Below are 22,770 nucleotides of genomic sequence, written 5' to 3' on the forward strand. Positions count from 1 at the left end.
AAAGGGGGTGAGGTTAATCCTTATGGGTAATTGTGCTTTTTCCACTGAGTGCCATTAGAGGGTTTTAGTGGAAGGAGTGATCTGATCCAATTTGGTACTAAAATCAATGTGAGTGCAGCATTGAAAGTAGACTGAAGGGGAGAAAATTAGAACTAATGCTCTGCACAATATAGACACTAAAGCTAGTAGTCACTTTTATTAGTGATTAAAAGATCAGCACAAATTCATTTAGTGAGAGAGATTACACTTTCTAATTAACCACAGATCCTACTTGTGACATTGAATCAATGATCTTAAAAAAAAAAACTAAAGCAGGTAAAGAACTGTGAATTTAATTATATTCTGCTATATTAAACAAAATGTATCATGTAGGACATTTTGAACGTGTAGATTATAATCTCCACTATAGTTAGTTTTATATTCATCAATTTAGCAGTGACCCAAATAATACCAAGAAAAAATTCAGTGATTTGAAGAGCAACCATGAACCATTCTTTCGTCAAATCTGCTGAGTTTCTGCTAGATGCTGAGTGCCATGGTGGGTAGAAACAGCCTGAGAATTCTGCCTTCAAGAATGCTCAATCTAGAAGGACAACAGGGGAATACACCTAATCATCATGCCATGGGCTAAATCCTTCATAGAGATCTGTCTCCAGGAGACAGACCAAATAGACTGTATTGAACAGAACCATATTCAACCAGAGCTATGTAAATCTTGTCTCACTTTTTAATATATCATGTGTATCTTCCTTATTTAGATAATGGGATATTAAATATAGGAATGTCATTTATACTCCTTTCTCCCTGTTGAATATTTAATAATTAATTGTATCTATCTCACTTTTTTCATGCTTTATTATTACATAAGGGATTAATTATTACATTAACAGTTCAAGAAAAAATGGCTCTATGCTATTCACACACATTCCAAAAGTATAGCAATATTTGTATAGAAATATTAATTCATCCTCCTCCAAAACATAACTCTCATTTTAAACTGTTAACCTATCTCACTAGATATGTCTCTATAAGGTCAATGAATAAAACATTTAGGTCAAGAACATGTGGAACTTGATCTCTGTAGCTGTAAGACAATTTTTCTTGATAAATGCATTTTTAGTTTTGGGGGATAAACCAGGAAGAGAAGGGAATTATGTATTGAGATAAAGGAGATTCCTACACATGAGCATAACTAATTCCATGGCGTACCTGGATTATCCAGGAAAGAATATGACTCAATGTCCGTTTTTTAAAGGTCTATTAAAAAGCTGCCCCTCTGAATTTTAACCCACTTGCCAATCAACTTTCTTCCTAAACAAATCAAAGGGCAGGCCTAAGAAAATGGCCAGATTTTTAAAAGTCATAAAATGAGATCAGATATTATAATATATATTGTCGTGAAATCCGGTTGGAAAGGGACTAAAATGGAATATTTTGGACATCCTATTAACCTTCAATTTCCTATTACTGTCTTCTAAATTTATGTATAGTTTTCTTTACCATTATACTGGGGTTTTGCATACACATCATTGGAACAGCTAAGCTTCTCTTTGAGATTATGCTGATAGTAGGTCTTTATGATAACTGTAATTGTCAGAGGTAATTTAGTTGTTGTATTGCTATTATCGTTATTTCAATTTCTTGCCATGATATTATAACATTTATTTTGCTAATCTAGAACTTGGGGCACAGCATGATTAAATTATTTGCTCAAGATATGCTGTGAGTAAATAGTAGTATTGGGAAAAGTTAATAATCCCTTAGTAATAAAAATCTAAAAACAATCTATAAAATAAGTACCTATTTTCTTCTCAATAAGTGTTATATTTTTCTAGGGCTCATCTTGAATGATAAAATGTAAAAGAAATTTCCCAGTATAATCTATAATGATTCAATCAAGGAAATCCAATGGTGACCTTTATTTAAAATAGTAACTTATTAAAAGTATTTCACGGAGGAGCCAAGTATATTATCAACAACAAAAAACTGGCACTTGTTGAAATTCATCCATCTCAAAATAAAAAGGAGAACTAATAAATGGTCAAACCTCTTGCTGAAACAATGACAAACATTTAGTGATATTTACCTATTCATTATGAAACTACTGCCCTTGCCTCCCAGCTGAATAATAGCTCATATTATGATGAAAAGCCTATTAATCCTTCACGTTGTAGGTGAAAAAGACTGAAGTTATGCTGTTTTAGAGATACGCTAAAGTGTAGTAGAAAATAAGAGATCTAGTCCTTGTTTTACGACAAAACAGACTTTGGCTATATTCTCCTGTGTAAGCCAGGAGATGATAACCCAGTATTCCTTAAACCCAAACAATGTACGGACCCCTTGAAATTATATACCAAAAATTCTCCCTAAGTTAGATCTTCCAATCCCAGTTTAGGAAATACTGGCATAGTTTGGGGTCTGGATTCAGACAACTCCGGATGAAATCCCAGCCCTGCCCGTAATAGACTTTAGTAGGAAGCCCAAGTCACTTAATTTTTCTAAGTCTTAGTGTTCTTCAACTATTAAAGAGGGATAATAATACTAGCTGCCTTATCAGCTAATTGTAAGTAGTAAATGATATAATAAGGATGTCCACATTTTCTCTGTTGCCAATGCACTGTAACATGCCTTCCTGCAGCTTTGCCCCTTAATTGAATAGGTTTAAGAACCTGTTCCACAGTTTGTTCCTCCAAAGGCTGAGGCTAAATAAGAGGTCTAAATCCCCTTTCTGTCTGTGGAATTCCCTTATAAAATCTGATTACAAAATCTGCTTAGCTTTTTACATTATTAAATCATTGACTAAATTAAAATCTTGAGACAAGTAGAAATAAGGATTTGTTTTATTTTATAGGTTGTGTTCTGCTTCTCTTAAACACATGATGAGTTGATTCACAGGAGGTAAGAGAGGGCTGAAGTGAATAAGGGCATGGGTGGGTGCCATTCTGGGATATGAGACCATACGAGGACACATGTCTGTGCCACTTCCATGAGGTTTACTCCAGACTCTGGAGACAGGTAAACTGATCTTATAAACAGATTCTTGCCACTTGTTATGAAGACTGAACTATAAAAGATGTCTTGAGTATTCACACCTCTAAACTAAAAGGGAAGAAGAGAGAACAGGAAAACAAAGATACCATGGGGAATGGATGAGTGGGGATGCAAAGCAAATGGGAAAATATAAATGGCTTCATTGAAAAATGGGTTTTCAGATGCACTCTTTGACCTGTGGAATTAATAATGATAGGTATGTTGAGTAAAAATGATTTAGTAAAAACCTGTGATTGTATCATCCAGTTGCAAATTAGAAGGAAAAAATGCTGCTATGTTTAATAACAAATGCAGGCATACCTCAGAGACACTGAGGGCTCGATTCCAGACCACTGCAATAAGGCAAATATCACAATAAAGTGAGTCTCATAAATATTTTTAGTTTCCCAGTGCATGTAAAACTTTTGTTTGCACTATACTATAGCCTATTAAATGTGCAACAACATTGTGTCTAAAAAACAATGTACATATCTTAATTTTTAAAATACTTTATTGCTAAAAAATGCTAAACATCATGTGAGCCTTCAGCCAGTCAAAATCGTTTTGCTGGTGGAGGGTCTTGCCTGGAAGTTGATGGTTGCTGAATGATCAGGGTGGTGGTTGCTGAAGGTTGGGGTGGCTGTGGCAACCTCTTAAAATAAGACAACATTGCTGCATTGATTTACTCTTCCTTTCATGAACAATTTCTCTGTAGTATGCAATACTGTTCAATAGCATTTTACCCAAATGCTTTCAAAATTGGAGTCAATCTTTTCAAACCTGCTGCTGCTTTGTCAGCTAAGTTTATGTAATATTCTAAATCCTTTGTTGTCATTTCAACAGTCTTTATAGCACTGTCACCAGAAGTACATTCCATCTCAGGGAACCACTTTCTTTGCTCATCCATAAGAAGCAACTCCCTACCTGTTAATCATGAGATTGCAGCAAGTCTGTCACATCTTCAGGCTCCATTCTAATTCCAGTTCTTTTGCTATTTCCACCTCATCTGTAGTTACTTCCTCCACTAAAGTCTTGAACCCCTCCAAACCATCCATTAGGGTTGGAATCAACTTCTTCCAAACTCCCGTTAATGTTGATATTTTGACCTCTTCCCATGAATCACGAATGTTCCTAATGCCATTTAGAATGGTGAATCCTTTCCAAAAGGTTTTCAATTTACTTTGCCCCAGCCCATCAGAAGAATCACTATCTATGACACCTGTAGCCTTACAAAATGTATTTCTTAAATAATAATACTCAGAAGTTGAAATTACTCCTTGATCCATGGACTGCATAATGGATCTTGTGTTAGCGGGCATGAAAACAACATGAATCTCCTTGTACATCTCCATCAGAGCTCTTGGGTGAACAGGTGCACTGTCAATGAGCAGTAATATTTTGAAAGGAATCTTTTTTTTTTGAGCAATAGTTCTCAACAGTGGGCTTAAAATATTCAATAAAGCATCTTGTAAACAGATGTGCTGTCATCCAGGCTTTGCTGTTCCACAGCACAGGCAGAGTAAATTTAGCATAATTCTTAAGGGCCCTGGGATTTTGGGAATGGTAAATGAGCATTGGCCTTAACGTCAAGTCACCAGCTGCATTAGCCCCTAACAAGAGAGTCAGCCTGTCCTTTGAAGATTTGAAGCCAGGCATTGACTTCTCCTCTCTAGCTATAAAAGTACTAGATGGCATCTTCTTCCAATAGAAGCCTGTTTCATCTACACTGAAAATCTGTTGTTTAGTGTCCCTACCTTCATGAATTATCTTAGTTAGACCTTCTGGATAACTTGCTGCAGCTTGCATCTGATCTGCATCAGTACTTGCTGCTTTACCTGGCACTTACATGTTATGAAGACAGTTTCTTTCCTTAAACTTGATGAACTAATCTCTGCTGGCTTCAAACTTTTCTTCTGTAGCTTCCTCACCTCTCTCAGCCTTTGTAAAATTGAAGAGAGTTAGGGCCTAGCTCTGGATTAGGCTTTGCCTTAAGGGAAGGTTGTGGCTGGTTTGATCTTCTTTCCAGACCACTAAAACGTTCTCCATGTCAGCAATAATGCTATTCTGGTTTCTTATCATCTGTGTGTTCATTGGAGCAACAAAGAACTAAATGTTCTTTAGTTTCCTTCCAGAACTTTTCGTTTGCATTCACAACTTGGCTAACTGGTGCAAGAGGTCTAGCTTTTCACCTATCTCAGCTTTTGACATGCCTTCCTCAATAAGCTTAATTATTTCTAGCTTTTGATTTAAAGTGAGAGATGTGCAACTCTTCCTTTCACTTGAACACTTAGAGGCCATTGTAGGGTTATTAATTGTATGGTTAATAATTTCAATGTTGTGTGTCTCAGGGAATAGGAAGGCCCAAGGAGAGGGAGAGAGATGGGGAAATGACCGGTTAGTGAGCAGTCAGCACATATGCAACAGTTACTAAGTTCACCTTCTTGTATGCGCATGGTTCGTGGACCCCAGAACAACTATAATAGCAACATCAAAGCTCACTGATCACAGATTACCATAACAAGTATAATAATAAGGAAAAAGTTTGAAATATTGCAAGAATTACCAAAATGTGACACAGAGACACGAAGTGAGCAAATCAGTTGGACAAATGGTGCCAATAGACTTGCTGGCCACAGAGTTGCCACAAACCTTCAATCTGTAAAAAAAAAATGCAATATCTGCAAAGCATAATAAAACAAAGCATAGTAAAATGAGGTGTGCCTCTTAACATAGGGTTGATCAAGAAGTTCGTTCAGGTTTTTCTATAAGATGTTACAGAAAAACCCAAATGAACATTTTGGCCAACCCAATGCTATTGTGGTTGAGCTCAAAGAGTAGTATAAGTGACTTGTGCAAATTATATTAAAAATTGAGTCTCCTGCTCCATGTGTGATTTAAAAGAATAGGCAGAGAGTAAACCAGAGCAATGAACCATCACTATTTATTGATTCCCTATCCCAGGAGATGACCCAAGGCAATAGACAGCAGACTCACTCCTGATTGGAAAGTTGGATTGCAACTTTCAATGACCACATGATGGGGGACAATTGCTGTGACTGGCAAAGGACCAAGTTGTCTTTATCCATAGAGAGATAAAGTCCATTTTGAGGCTAGGATTTTCAGGGAATTCATGCATAAGACTTCACTGAACTAAAGCATAATTGATCAATGTAGTAGTTTGCCTGCCTTCCCTGACTGTGCTCTGAGATTTCCTGAGAAATATTAACTCAAGGCTGACATTCAGCTGCCAGTATGGGTAGAAATAAATACATGCCAGTTGGCAATTTAGCTGCAGCACTGTGTCCCTGCTGCTACCCTGTTGCTCAAGTCCTGCGGAGTCCCAAATGGGTGGAAAGAGTATCTGCTGTGAGACCTACCAACCAGCCCTTTGCAATTCCTGAATATGTGCACCCTGGCCAAAATGGGCTCCAAACCTGAAGTGGGTAGTTCATATCCTATTGATGACAAACAGCATCCATTAGGGAAATTCCTGGTGCCTATCTGGCATCCTGAGAATGTGACAAACCCCCACTGGCTAGTGCTTTCCTCCTCTGTGATCACATGTGGAAACACAAGCTCTGCAGTTATGGTATCTGTCATTAACTATTTTAGCCATATCCTCTCCACTAACCCCAAGCCCCTTTGCTGCTCTGCCTCTACTGGGTCAGGGAGGAATGCCTAAGTATCTTTCCTATGCTATCCCAGAGAGTGAGAGAGAAACAGGTTGCATTAAAAAAGTCATCTAAATTCAACATTTCCAGTCTCAGCCTTCAGTCAATCAAATAAACTTTTGTATTTGGAATAACAGTAAAATATGGGAACATTTTTCCAGACTCCATCCTATTTGCAAGCCTAAATAATTCTTGATGAATACTTTCCACCTGACCTGAATATTGTAAACAGAAAGAAGAAAAAAAATTAAGGTAGATGGCACCTAGACCTATGTACCACAAACTCTAACAACTTCCAACATCTATTTTATACAACTACAAGGCTTGTTACCTCATTACTGGCCCAACTTTAAGAATCAACCGTCACATCTTGCTCAACTCCCAGTAATGAGAGGCAATGTACTCAAGAGTCCTGTTATCCAAGAACCTTTTCGTACGCCCACCATGAGCAGAGTGGCAGCACTCTATTATTTTAAAAGTTTTAAAATGGCACTATTATATTTTCTTTATGTAAGATTTCATTGATCAACATTTTTATCATTAACTCTCATTGGTCAAAACAGAGTCAGCTCCTAATTCAGCTCTAAACTTCTCATGCGAATTCATTTTATTGGGCTGGCCCAAAAGTGAGTTTGGGTTTTTCCATAAGGTGTTATGGAAAAAACCGAATGAACTTCTGGGCCAACCCAAATAATTGTGCTTTAGAAATAAATGCCAAATATTTTAAAATAGCAATTTACTAAATGAATAAGCCCCTTTGTTCACTGTATCAAGAAAACAATGGAGGGTAATAAGAAAGAGTATCCTTTAACCCAAGAACTGCTAGCTACACAAATAGCAAATCCAAGATCCAATTTCAAAGTGGAAAATGATAAAAAATAAGATGAAAAGTAAAAGAAGGCATAATACCTGCTGTAAATCCAGTGTAATTGTCACATAATGGTATTCGATTCCATTCTTAATACTGGGACTCTGCCACCAAGTGTTCTTTCCATCAATAGCATTTGTAATCGGGTGTCTCACTATTGAATCAGCAGCAGCATGTGAAAGGAGAAAAGATCATATGAAGAATTTATAGCTGTTTTTTAAAAGTAAAAAGTAAAACTAAGTTAAAACCATCATCATGTGAAGGTCAAACATTAAAATAACATAAAGAGAGAGCAATTCATATCTTTAACAGAATTTGGTTACTGTCGACTTTTTCACAGCGCTCCGCAAGGTAGTGTGAAATGGTTAAAGACTATAAGAGAAGAAGCTGTTCAGCACTCTGGCCATCAACTAAAACGGGCAACTTTAAAGATAACTACAGAAATTAAGTGTGACGAAATGATATTGAAGTCTAATTGATGTGTCAGTCATTCAAAGAAGCAAAAACTCTACTGTTTGAGGCAGCTCTAGTATGACATCAACTTTTTGAACAGAAATATAAAATCCTGAATTGTGGTTGAAAGGTACTTGAAGATTTGCCCTTCTGACACATACATTATTGCCAGGACTTGGGCAATTCAATATGTATCTGGTTTTAATAGAAAATGCTGTCAAATCAATCCTATGAGGCTTTTTGCAGTCAGTCCTCAATATGCCAACTTTCTATTTAAACCACTATTTAAAAATATAATGAAAGATACTCCAAATATCCCATCCAGCGGTGCCTGTCCCCATAATCACTAACTCAGTGGAGGGGTCTGGACAATAAAAGCAAGCAAAGAGAGCTCGGCACATGAAACTCCATCCTACTAACTAAACATGGATCTCCCCTTGTCTTTACTCCAGATACATGAGAACAGGACGTATTGTGAAAATTAAAAAGGAGATTGGCAATAAAAAACAGGAGGTGTGGACAATCGTTGCCACCTCCCCGCACAGTTCCTTCTTACAATCCTCAAAACTCACAGATTCCTCATCTCCTCCCACTTAGTTCCATGCATCTCACAACAGCAACCGTTACCTCTGGAGTGTCAAAGCTCTTGTTCCTTTTTGGATGCAGTCATTGGTTCTTATCTGCAATCTGTGCTTCTCATTTCCCAAGTAAGGAGGAACAGAACTTGTTCCTCCTCTTATCCGGCCCAGCTCAGGCACGGGCGAGGATGGCAGGAAGGCAGTTTGCTGGGGATGTTCCTATTTCTATTCCTAGGGCTGCAGTAAGATTTCTTAACTTCCTAACATCTCACTTGGAAGTCAGCCTATTTGCCCACAGAAATGTAAACAAAGTGGAGGTTAGCTTCCCTGCTACTCTGATTAATTATGCTTTGGAGTGTCAGTCGTGAGAACTTTTATAACACTAATTCCTTGGGAAGATGTTTCAAATGAATGGCCTAAGAATACCCTTTTATTAGAACATAATCATTTTTTGCAAATTGAAGGAATATTTCAAATAATAAACAAGCCATATCACTATGAGGAACAAACACAGACTTTCAATCTGTGGACATAATGTAGTAATCTAGCCAGGTGTTTTAATGATAATGGTGATGAAAGAGCATAAGATTTGAACCATGAAGTGCTGGAGTATGAGGAGCTGGACAGTCTATCTGGATCCACCTTTTAGCACTTAACTGACCATGGGCAAGTCACTTAAACTCTGTGTCATTCCTGAAGTGAGGATAACATAACTCCACTCATAGCACAGGTACCCAGAATCTTAACTCTCAGAAAAAAGTAAAAAAAAAAAAAAATTAAATGTGTGTGAAAGAGATTTGTGGACTTGATACAGGACTTCTAGCTCTTTATTTCTCAAGGTAATAGTAGCGTTCAGCCTACTCTTGCTATCATTTAAAATATCACTTATTTCATAAAATGGAGGACATTTAAAAACAACAAAAGTTTTAAAACAACACAATATTAAAATGAAGGATAATTCTTTAAAAGGTATTCATTTTATCTTCATAAAAAATTTGGAATTTTGTTTTCATTTTCTCATTTTGCCATGGACCAGTAATTGGATGGGAATTCTCAACTCACAGGGTTACCAGAGGAACATTAAAACCATTAATATTCTAGCCATTATTATGCATATACATAGAATTAATTATACATCTGTTCAAAATATGCAGGATTCTGAATCTTTCCTGGGGACAAATTACATTTAATAAAATTTTTGAAGATAAAAGCCAAGCAAAAAGGAGTCCTCAATGCAATAGGTGTCTGATAGTAAAGAAAAATCATCTTCAAAAAATTTACAAAAACTAAATACTCATTAAATTTGCCATTTTCAGATTGTGAACATTTTTATTACATATTAATTTTATTAATGTAGTCTGCTATAACCTGTTTAACTGAAAATATAAAGGCTTATATCTTTGATTTACTTATGGTAACATGAGTATATAAGACAGGACAAAAATAATCTATTTTTATTGGTAAATTACTTAATTCAGCTGAACATCTGGATGGACTTTGTTTTGTACCAAGTCTTATCACATTAGCAGTCCACTGAGATGAGGCACCTTATCTCATTAATGAAAAGTAAAATTGCTGACTAAATTTAATAATTAGCACTAGTTAACTTGTTCTGCTGAAGCTAGGGAAAGTGTTAGGTCTTTATAACATCAACAAATACAAGAAGCATAACTAAATATCAAATAAATGTCCTTGGTGGTATGAGTGGGCGCTGAAATTGGCACATTAGGAATCGAACCATAAATGAAATATTACTGACATTGCTTCTGAAGAAAAATAAATATCACAGCAAACATTCCTTAAACATCCTCCTGAATCTTCTTCACAGATTGTGGGTTTAACATGTGATAGAAAAACACACACACAACCACATTTCCAAATCACACTTGTGGCTCATAAGGTAGTTTTGAGAGGAGCTATCTAATTGGAAATTTTGATATCTGTCACCTCAGGTCAAATTGATACGAGAATTAGTCATGAAAAGGAAGACTGGGAGATGAATCAACAATTAACCATAATCCCCATTATGAAACTTTAATCATAATTAATTTGAAAATACTGATTAATTGTTGGCATACTTCCCTTATTTAAAAAGAGAAACTTATAACATCCTCAACAGGGATAGTGACTCAAGTCAATCCAAAGGCTAACTGCATCTGAAAATTGGTGAGGGAATCATTGATGAAGTAAACCTTTCAAACTGCTATTTTAATTGGAAAGCACAATCTATTAACAGTCAGGAGGTTCAAATTTCCTTTTCTTTGTATGGTACTTAAGTACCAACCTTCCAGATTAATTCTAGCTGTTCAGTGAATTAGTGGAATTTTATCATCTGTTGCTTCAACTTTTACTAAAATATATCCATGTTGATTATTGCTAAATTTTTTATTCTTGTGGGGTATTATTCTTTCTAAATTTCTGGTTCCACAACAGGATTTTGAAATGTAATGAAGCTGGTAATTTGAAATTAAATTAATCAAAGTAAATGTAGGCTGTGATAAGTTTTAAAAACTTACCACAACTAAATAAAATGGGAAATACAAAAACATACCTCATATGTGCCTTTACTAAAACAATTTATTCACTTTTTTGTCCCAAAGTGAAAATATGGGGTGGGATTGCCTAATACAGATGTCTTCCACTGAAAGACCCTGAATATGGAACTCTGAAGAAGGGAGTGACAGTCACTCGTAGACTTAATTTGTTGAATACATCTCACTGATTTTGCTACCAAGAGTGTCCACTCAATTATTTTCTACCTGAATCACTGCACCTTCCTTCCATCCTGTCTCTATTTACACATTTCCATCTTTTTCTCCTTTCCTGGAATGCTTTTCCCTCTTATCTCGGGTAATTCAGGTTTTTAGAGCCCTTCTGAGTCTGACCACCTTCTTGGAACTTTCTCTTGCTACTTCAGTTCCCACTGATGTTTTCCTTCTTAGAAATTCTACATCATTGATAATATGTACCCTAAGGTATAGCCCTGAGTTTACTGTTCAGAATATCTGTTTAATTGTCTTCTATATCCAAGTCTTATTTACCCTAACATTGTACTTGTAGACAGGAACTATAAATATTTATATTTTATGCACATGTATATATAGATAACCATACATATATACACATACATATACATGTATATATGCACACACACACACACAAACACACATATATATGATTTTCGTACTTTATCTCTCTAACTCTCTTCCTCTGCCCAGCCCATCCTAAACACACATCTACACACTCCCAACCACCCCCATCATTCCCTCCCAGTCATTCCATGCCTCCAGGCTTTCTCACATTCTCTGTGAAATCATCAAGGCTACCAATTCTTGCAACAATGGCAATTTCTCCCTATCAGGCTTCATCTTCTTCTCTAACAAACCTAAAGCTCATAGTCCATCAATTCATTTATTTTTAAATTCATTTTATTTTCACTTATTTACCTCAATTTTCTTGTTTTTGATGTTTCCCCAGGGCTCTGACCTAGGTCTTTTGCCCTAAACGTTCTCTACAAGAACAGCAAACAGATAGGATGTGCTCCAATATTCCCGACTCCTACACCCATAACAATCTACACCATAGAAAATAACCAGAGTCATTTAACAGGCAAGGAAGGTTTCTAATGCTTGCCATCTTTGGCTTCTTAACTTTTTTTTTTTTAACAGTCTGTGATATACAAGGCCAGCTATTGTATTCACAAAAGTCCCAGTTCTCCAAACATATTAACGTTTTCAGTATCTCTAAATTGTATAATAGAGAAGGGACTATGCATTCTTCCCTTTAACCAGCTCCAAGAAAGAATGCACAGTGCCTCCCGACTTTCTTTTGAGATTAAAAGATATAAACTGTGAGAGAAAGCTTTCTTCATTTTATGAGCATTACAACTTCTTTTAAAAAGAGAAGAAAAACTACGTAAATTTTAAAATAGTATAATTGTGAAACTTTATTATAAAGCACCTCATTGACATTATTCACTTTATTAATCTCCCCAATATTTGATGATTTCCCAATGTATCAATATATCTATAAATCAACCCCCATCTCTAGAATTATCTCACACCATTCTCCCCTTCTCCACATAAATTCTTTACTCATTAAACCTAATTACTTATAGTTCTCTGAATAGATCATGCTGTTTCATGCCTTCAAGATTTATGTATTCTTTTTTTTATATGTTATACTTTTCCCCTTTTCATCTTACTAACTCTTATTTTCTCCGTACGTGGTCACTTTCTCCCAGGAATCTCTAGATGTTCCCTTAGCACTCAATTTAGTTTTGTTTCCCCTATTCCCCCCTCTAAGTCCTTTAAGTCAAGGACTATGTATGATTCAACACTCTGCTCCAGTAGAATGCATTTCTGGTAGCCAGTGTTCAAATGCTTGCTGAATAAACGTATGAATGAGTCTGAGATATCAGTGTGGTTCCTAGAGGCCACCCAAGAGGGCTTTGTATGACACCTCTCCTTGAAACACTCTTCCTGTGGTGTTTAAGAACCGTATAGTCTGATTCCAGCCCTGCACCAGACTCATCCCTACCCTCTGCCCTCTGACACTTTCAGTTGCAGCCATTCCTAACTACCTGTAGTTCCCTGAGCAAGTACTGTTTTCCACCTTATTCTGAAACCTCTTCCTGGCATTCCTTCTCTTCCCTCTGTCTCCCCTTTACCTACTCAGCTCATATTTGTCCTCGGGTCTCAGTTTAGATGTCACTTCTGGCAAGCCTTCATCTACACCAGGACTGAATTTGTAACCCTCCCCTTTCTCCCTAAAGCCCCTATGCTCATTCTTTCCTTGGTACCTACCACATTACACAGCAATAATCTGCTTTTTGCCACTTCTTCAACTGAGCCAGGGGCCACATCTTATTCCTGTTGGATCCCCAGCACAGTACCTGGCATATAAGTGACCACTGAATGACTAAAACATGAATTAATAACCACATCTTCAGATAATCTTCTGCAAGTGATAAACTTAAGGACTGCCACAAGTCTTTAGCTAGAAATCTCTCTTCAAGCACCACACCCACTACACATAAGGAATTCCAGTAACGTTTGTTAAGTGACAGAGAGGGGCTGTAAGGTTCACAGTGGAAGAAAAGTTCCAGAAATTTGGGGGACCACAAACCTTTTGACTTTAATGCACTTTGGCCTCAACATCATCAATTACAGCTCCTACCCAGTGCCACACAAATTCATCCTAAAATACGTACGGTGTGGATTGCTGCTGTTTTGATGGCAGATCCGACATTGAGGGTTCCTCACGGGCTGCCCAGGGACGTGCTCTACCAATTTGCAATACATTTCAGGTCCTTTTTCTCCACATGTTGCATTTGTGGTGATGAGAGCATTGGAAGCAAGATTCAGGACAGCAGGGAATAAACCTAAAAAAGATGAACAAATGAAGCTGTGTGGGATGATTTTGCTGCATTTTAAAATGAAATTAAGATAGGATGTTTTCCAGAGCATTAAATTAAATGAAAATGGAATAATCAGTTATAATTAACTATCTGACTTAATTAAGTACACTACATAAGTAGCATGTCTTATCAAGCGAACATCTTTTTTTCTTTCTGGGTCTTAAATATGAACTCTAAAGCTATCTTCTTAATTTTTAACCTCTAATACATAATTAGAAAATCTTGTCTCTAAAACATACTTTTAAAAAAGTCTTCTGTTCTCTTCATGTTATTGACACAAGTCTTACTGAAATCTCCATTCTGCATTTCAGCCATTTTGTGAAATTTGCCAGGTTACAAATTTTAAAATAATTCAATCAACCCCAGAACATTACCTCTCTACCTTTAGACACTGTATTCTCTAGGTTGGTAAATGATTTATTAGTAAATAAATAAGGTTTCTCTTCTGTCATTCATCATTATTTTGCATTTAGCTGTACAATTATTATTTCATAAAAATACATGTTGAGCCAACCCAATCCAAAAATGGGCAGAAGACCTAAACAGACATTTCTCCAAAGAAGATATACAGATTGCCAACAAACACATGAAAGAATGCTCAACATCATTAATCATTAGAGAAATGCAAATCAAAACTACAATGAGATATCATCTCACAACAGTCAGAATGGCCATCATCAAAAAATCTACAAACAATAAATGCTGGAGAGGGTGTGCAGAAAAGGGAACCCTCTTGCACTGTTGGTGGGAATGTATACTGATACAGCCACTATGGAGAACAGTATGGAGGTTCCTTAAAAAACTAAAAATAGAACTACCATATGACCCAGCAATCCCACTACTGGGCATATACCCTGAGAAAACCATAATTCAAAAAGAGTCATGTACCACAATGTTCACTGCAGCTCTATTTACAATAGCCAGGACATGGAAGCAACCTAAGTATCCGTCAACAGATGAATGGATAAAGATGTGGCACATATATACAATGGAATATTACTCAGCCATACAAAGAAACAAAATTGAATTATTTGTAGTGAGGTGTATGGACCTAGAGTCTGTCATACAGAGTGAAGTAAGTCAGAAAGAGAAAAACAAATACTGTATGCTAACACATATATATGGACTCTAAGAAAAAAAAAAAAAGTCACGAAGAACCTAGGGGCAAGATGGGAATAAAGACGCAGACCTACTAGAGAATGGACTTGAGGATATGGGAAGGGGGAAGGGTAAGCTGGGACAAAGTGAGAGAGTGGCATGGACATATATACACTACCAAATGTAAAATAGATACCTAGTGGGAAGCTGCTGCATAGCACAGGGAGATCAGCTCGGTGCTTTGTGACCACCTAGAGGGGTGGGATAGGGAGGGTGGGAGGGAGGGAGATGCAAGAGGGAAGAGATATGGGGATATATGTATATTATAACTGATTCATTTTGTTATAAAGCAGAAACTAACACACCATTGTAAAGCAATTATACTCCAATAAAGATGTTAAAAAAAAAAACATGTTGAGCACATACTATGCCAGATACCATAAAAGGTTTGGGGGTTTGGGAATGAAAATACTATTAAGATGGGCTTATTGTGGGAAGTGATCCTGATCTGAATCTTGGAGGAGAAATAGAAATGTATTTGATACAGAAAATGAAGAAAAAAACAAACATACCAGGCAGAGGGAATATTATATGAGTATGGACTTTATTCGGAAAGTTTATGTGGATGCTGAATGACTGACAAGAGGACTGAATTTGTAACTGTTCTAACCTGTTAGATCATGTGATCATATATAGATACAGATATGGATTTAGATACAGATATAGTATAGCTACCTACAGATTATACAGAGTATACACAATGTTTCACCTGTATATCAACCCAAACTATTACCTGTTTGTCATTGTTAGTAATTTTAGTGGGATTTTCTTCCAGGTCTTTAAAATTATAATTTATAGTATTAAAAAAATAGGTAGTAGGAAGGAAGAAATATGCTGGGAATCCTGTTCTTAAGAGGTCAAAACACCTTGCTGGTCAGCAGGATGAAGTTAGATAGTTAAGCCCCTTATAGCTTCTTCAAACAAAAGCCACTTTACTTACACAAAAGCCATCTCAGGCAGGAGCCAGTATCTCTAAAACTGCCCCAGGACATTGTCAGTTTTACTCTGTGATCTTTGTCTCCCTCGTCTCTGGCTAGTCTTGACCTTGACCCTGACTTTGGGTTCTGTTTTGTAGGTATGGGTGAGATTCCCCATGCCCTGCTTTGGTACAGCCCTGTGAGACCTAACTGGAGTTGGGTAGGCCTGGACTTTCTCAGATCTGAGGAATCATGGGAGGGAGTCGAGATGGGAAGATGGCTGGTGAAAATTATTTTCCTGTATGTCGTATGTTCCAAAATATAGAATTGGATTACATCCCAAATTACCCACAGCATTAAATGAATAAAATGTGAGCAAAATGACATGGTTATAAAAGAATTATGGGTATAGAAGTAACATTGATTAAGAAGCTATTTCATATTCATTATGTAATATGATTTAATCACCAGTAACCCCATTATGTAGATTTTATTAGTCCCATTTTACAAGTGAAGAAAATGCAGCTCAGAGAAGACAAACAATATGCACAAAGTTATGAATTACCAAGATCAATAACTAAGATTTGAACTCAGCTCTTTAACTCAGAAGGCTAATTCTCATCAGGGCATGAAGAAAAAACCTGGTCCTTGGCAGAGCTTATCAGTTTACATACTTAATAAAAGAAATAACTTACCCAGTCACCACCCCTTTGTTGTTTCATAGAGTTTTCCAATCATAAACTAAAGATGTTAATATAATTTACATTTATTTTCTTTCAGTTCTTTCCATTGATTTGTTTCTGTTACATTTATTGATCATGTGCTCAAAATTAACCTTTTCATAATGTAATTGCCTTGCTTTGTGATCAGGGAACAGGTGCCTTTTGAAATTTTATTAGCAATTTTGTTGTTTATTTTAAAAAATCAGTAAAGTGTATTGGTCAGGGAAGTTCCCCAAGTAGTTTCTAACGACCAATTTGAAGAGTCATTCAATATCTGAGCTTCTACTGAATTTTCAGCAGGTTGTATTATAGATTGCAGCCCATTTTCATTATAAGTTAAATCTATTAGACTGTACCTATTTATTCCCATTCAAAAGCAACAGAGCAATATTTATTGCTATATTCAATATTGGTTACTTGGTTAAGATTATATAAACACTGCAAGTGTAAATGAACTACAAATAGATGGTGAACCTTTATAGAGTATTGACTTACAACCTCTTAATTAAATTCTTAATTTGAGGTCATGTAATGTTAATGACATAAAAGCCAGTCATCGTTACCCATACAATTATGTCTGACATTTTTTTTTCTGAATAGTATCTAGACTAAGTAAATTTAGTTGGATTTGTGGCTTAGAGAACAAAGTCTAAACAAAAAACAAATAATATTTATTCTCCCCATACTATATATTTTATTGGAGATTAGAATATGTATACTATATAGAGAATAATATAATAAATTCTGTTCTATAATATATACATTTAGTAAATAGTCTAGAAAAATTTACATCATGGGAAAAATAGAAATTTTGCTACAATATGGCAAACATTTAAAAATTCACCAAATTTTCACTGTTTTTATTTGAATGTTTTTAGACTATATTTGCTTACTCACATACTGTGCTCTATTCATACAGTTTTGCATGATTTTGATGATCTGCCTTAAAACCCCACATTTTGGTTTTAAATGGCAGAAGCATCTATAAAACCTGCATATGGAGGTTCTACTTTCAGTAATTGTGGAGTAGCTCCTATTAAATTAGGTCACTCACAGATAACAGCTATGAATTCTAAATAAAATATATTTTTAAAAATCTCAAATACTTGAAGACATTGAAGAACAACCCAAAACAATTAAACCAGGAGGATTTGTATTCTTAGAAGGAAGATAATGGATGTGCCTCAGAATGCCCATGCAAGGTGGCTAAAACTCAAGTAGAAACCCACAATTTCACTGTCTTTTTTTCAGAAAACAGAACCAAGTACGATCACAGCTGCTGTAAAGTGAGGAAGAAATACTGGGAAATAAAAAGCCACAGACAGGGAACCTCAAAATATGTGTATAAACTCTTCCCAAATCTCTCATCAATAACAGATATACACATGCCCTAGGCAGACTCCAAGTACCCCAGATTGGACTAAAAGAACAAAACAGTGATCATAGTTGCTGCATTCCATAGGAAAGACAAGAGTGTTTGAGTCCAGATAAGTTAACCAGTATAACACAAAACTATAAGATGGATAACTATTCTTCAGAACATATCAGAATCCTAAGTTTTCTACCATGGATTGTTCACAACATCCAGAATGCAATTTTACAAAAAAATATTAGATAGACTTACAAGGAAACAATAAAATGCCACCAGTACTTAGAAGAAAAGCAGTGAATGGAGACAAACACTGATATCAACCAGATGTTGGAATTAGTACACAAATAATTTTAAGCAGCTTTCATAACTATGATCAAAGACACACACACAAAAATGCTTATAATAAAAAATAGAGAATAGAAACTACAAAAAATATGAAATATACATTCTAGAACTGAAAAATGCAGTATCTAGAATAAAAAATAAATATTACATGAGATCAGTAAAAAATTGGAGGACTTCCCTGTTGGCGCAGTGGTTAAGAATCCACCTGCCAATGCAGGGTACACGGGTTCGACCCCCGGTCCAGGAAGATTCCACACACCGTGGAGCAGCTAAGCCAGTGTGCCACGACTACTGAGCCTGCGCTCTAGAGCCCATGAGCCACAGCTACTGAGCCCTCTTGCTACAGCTACTGAAGCTTGTGCACCTAGAGTCCGTGCTCCGCAACAAGAGAAGCCACCGCAATGAGAAGCCCACGCACCACAACGAAGAGTAGCCCCCCACTCGCCGTAACTAGAGAAAGCCCGCGCTCAGCAATGAAGACCCAATGCAGCCAAAAAGAAAAAAAAAAAAAAAAAAAGAAAAAAAAAAAATAATATATATATGTATAAGTATATATCTGTGTGTATAACCATGCATACACATATATGCACATACACATATATGTACATACATGTATATATGATTCATGTCATTCTTTGGCTTTTATAAATTATCAATACCAGTAACAATAGAATTTTAATGTGACATTTGTCAAATCAAATGTGGAAAAACTGGTTAGATACTACAAAGGGAAACCGTGTTTTCAATCCTGTTCAGAATCAGAAGAATGGAGAGAAAGAAAGCCCTGAATTAGCAAAACAGCTGAACATCTTTCCAAGACACCTGCTGGCCAGCAAACAGCAGGTGAATTTATTTTCCTGTACAGCTTTCCAGCTCTTCCAGCTTTTATTTTATAAAAATGAAGAACTTTGACTTAGCATCATACTTAATACATGTTTGTCTTTTGAATAACTACAAGTGAGTCACAGAGAAATGCATTTTACGTATAAGTGATACACTGTGTGGCACAATTCAGACTCGTTCCTTAGGATTTAGGCAATGTTTCTCTAGGTGATGAGCCAGAGGGTTGTTATCCAGTAGGAAAAAGAAGACTATTTCAAATTTGAGTTTTACAAATGAGGAAAATAACTCCCAGAACCTAAATGGCACAGCTGGTTTTCAAACACAATTACTGTAATTCCAAATAAATTAGAATTAATTTTGTCATTAAAGATCCACCCTGCCTCACTCCTCTTCCTGCTCTAAATGAAAATCCTTTTCACCTCCTACATCATTCCTGAGTTCTGTGCCATCTAGTTCTCCTTTTCCCTTCTATATGCACACCCACAGGCCAACTTCCATCGTATTTTTACAAGTCCTATAATTTATTTCCAAATTTTCCTTTTTAAGAAAGCACTCCTTCAACCTGCTTATTGTAATTGAAGCTTTGATTTCCTCTGACAATGACACTTCATAGATCTCCCCAGTGGATCCCTAGAAGCACTGGGAAAGGAAAAATAGCCTCCTTCTGGCTTCTAAATGCTACTTACAAATCAGTTCCTCTCATCGGCACTCATAACTTCTTAAAAATGCCAAGTCATCCGACCTTTCCAAGTGCTCATCTCCGTTGACTGACTTCATGAAGACCATCTACAAAAATATTGGTAACTGATTCACAGTAATCTTCATCCCCCAAATCTCTGTCATTCTTACTAAATAGGTGAACATAAACCAGCATTAATAAAATGTTATTCCACAGAAACCAGAAAATGTTAAAAAAAAGTACTTTAAGGACAAATATGTCTTACTTCTAATCTTAATTCTAAGATTTCTGCTTCCAATTAACTGTTTTGTCTCCAGCTTAATGCTATCTATCTATCTATCTATCTATCTATCTATCTATCTATCTATCTATCTATCTATCTATCTATACTTACAGGTAAACGTATCCTATCTGATCTTAAATCTAATGCAACAGCACCCATACTAGTCTTCTTTCATGACTCCACTTCCATTCATCTTCCAAACTGCTGGAGAAATTATCTTCCTAAAAATTAAGTCTGATCATATCACTTTCTTGTTTAAAACCTCTGTGAGCTGTCTGTTGCCTATAACATAGCAGCCAAATTTCTTGGTAATCTGAACATTTATAATCAGGTCCCTATCTACCTCTCTAAACTCATCTGTTTCCATCCTCTTTCATGCCTTCCTACACATCCAGAGTACTGACATCTTACTGTTTACAAATATATCAGGTGCTTAGAAAATTCTTTGTCATGACATTATCTTGTCCATAGAACATTTTCCTTTTTTGCTTACATGGTCATCTACTCATCTTTCATGACCCAGCTCAAATATCCACATCTCTGTGAAAGTGTTTCCTCGACTTTGCAACACAGAATTGGTTATTACCTTCTTGGTGTCTACATAGTACTTAGTTTATATTTTATTATAACCCTTATCACACTGAAATTTTAATATCTTTTACAGTGGATCTCCAGTCTATAACATTATTGAATATGGGGATACTACTAGCTAGCCTATAATAGCACTCAAATTTAAATTTATTGAATGAGAATAAATTCATGCACTTGTATAATCTTTCTGGACAGAAATCTGGCAAATATAGCCATTAAACTAATCAGACCCTTGATTTAGTAGAAACACAGAACACTATTTTGGTACCCTAGCTCAGTGAAATAATTCAAAGAAACCCAAGCTATTTGAAAAATGTGTAGACTTTTATCATTGCTTGACTGTCCAACACCCAGCCTCTATTTCTGTTCTTGGGTAATTGGCATTGCATTTAGTACAGAGGGTACGCAGTTCCCTACCACCTACAAGGAAATGAAAGTCGAGGAGATCTTTCTTTTCCCCTCCCTTTAGCAGTTTGGGCAATTTGTGCACATGACTTTGGCCTAAGGCTCTGACTCCAGAGCACTTGGAATATAGAGTTGGGGAGATAAGGAAAATAAGATCATGACAGCGACAGACATAATAGTACCAATGCAAGTGGGAGAAGTGGTGACAGCAATGTCTGAAAAGGGACCCTGACTAGACTTTTCAGGCAGTGAAACCCAGGCATGGCCTTGATGTCTGTCATCTCCTAAGCCTGGTTTTCAAATCTTTCCAACAATTGTGCAAGTTCTGTGATATATTTCAAATACATTTCTGCTTAAGTTAAACAGTTTTGGTGGTTTCTGTTGCTTGTGATCAAGAAGCCAGAGGGATATAAAGATCATATATTATGTTTACACATCCTCCCCCACCCCACACACAGTGAAGATAGGAAGATCAAGAGAAAACAACTTTAGTAAAAGTGACAAAAGGGGTATATATGTGTATACACACACACACACATATATATAGTTGCTTCATTTAAACATCTTTAGGATAAAATGTGAAGGAACAATAGTAGTGACAACAATCACAACTGTTTACACAAAGACCCAAGCCTTATTATATGGTCATGTCCAAACGTGGCCACAGTGTCACTTTAAAATTATGTTTCTATATATGGAATCTAAAAAAAAGAAAAAAATGGTTCTCAAGAACCTAGGGGCAGGACAGGAATAAAGACGCAGATGTAGAGAATGGACTTGAGGACACGGGGAGGGGAAAGGGTAAGCTGGGACGAAGTGAGAGAATGGACATGGACTTATATATACTACCAAATGTAAAATAGATAGCTAGTGGGAAGCAGCCACATAGCACAGGGAGATCAGCTCGGTGCTTTGTGTCCACCTAGAGGGGTGGGATAGGGAGGGTGGGAGGGAGACGCAAGAGGGAGGAGATATGGGGATATATGTATATGTAAAGCTGACTCACTTTGTTATACAGCAGAAACTAACACACCATTGCAAAGCAATTATACTCCAATAAAGATGTTAAAAAAATTTTTTTAAATTATGTTTCATGATGAAAGTTTCCTTCTAGCTTATTTCATTTGTTTCTATCGTGCTCTTTATCTTGATTATATTTAACTGTGTGACGTTTGGTGAACCACCATTTTAAAATGACAGTGATATAACTCATATCTTAAAAGAAAATCTTCCTAATGTAGTTTGGCAAAAAGAATTCCTAAATATATTTTGTTTTCATCAGTTAAAATATTAAAATAAATGAATACTGTCGAGTAGCTGTCTTCACTACCTGTGCCTAGCATACTATAATACTTTTTAAGTAACATTCAGAGATATTGATAAACATGTTAAATATCAGTATATGTATTTTAATTTCTCAAATAATGTTTCTTGTT

The 22,770-nt window shown here is 36.2% G+C and overlaps 1 protein-coding gene across 7 annotated transcripts in view; it reads right to left on the reverse strand.

Moving 5' to 3' along the window:
• Positions 1–22,770, reverse strand: part of LAMA2 (laminin subunit alpha 2) — a 603,913-nt gene that overhangs the window by 430,174 nt on the left and 150,969 nt on the right. For all 7 annotated transcript variants that reach the window (XM_036871358.1, XM_036871360.1, XM_036871357.1 and 4 more), the window contains exons 2-3: positions 13,813–13,983; positions 7,611–7,723 (exon numbers count right to left, since the gene is read on the reverse strand). In XM_036871358.1, the coding sequence (XP_036727253.1) occupies positions 7,611–7,723; positions 13,813–13,983 (284 nt within the window). The remainder of the gene's footprint in view (positions 1–7,610; positions 7,724–13,812; positions 13,984–22,770) is intronic.

This window comes from Balaenoptera musculus, chromosome 12 (assembly GCF_009873245.2).
Source record: "Balaenoptera musculus isolate JJ_BM4_2016_0621 chromosome 12, mBalMus1.pri.v3, whole genome shotgun sequence".
Taxonomy (NCBI): domain Eukaryota; kingdom Metazoa; phylum Chordata; class Mammalia; order Artiodactyla; family Balaenopteridae; genus Balaenoptera; species Balaenoptera musculus.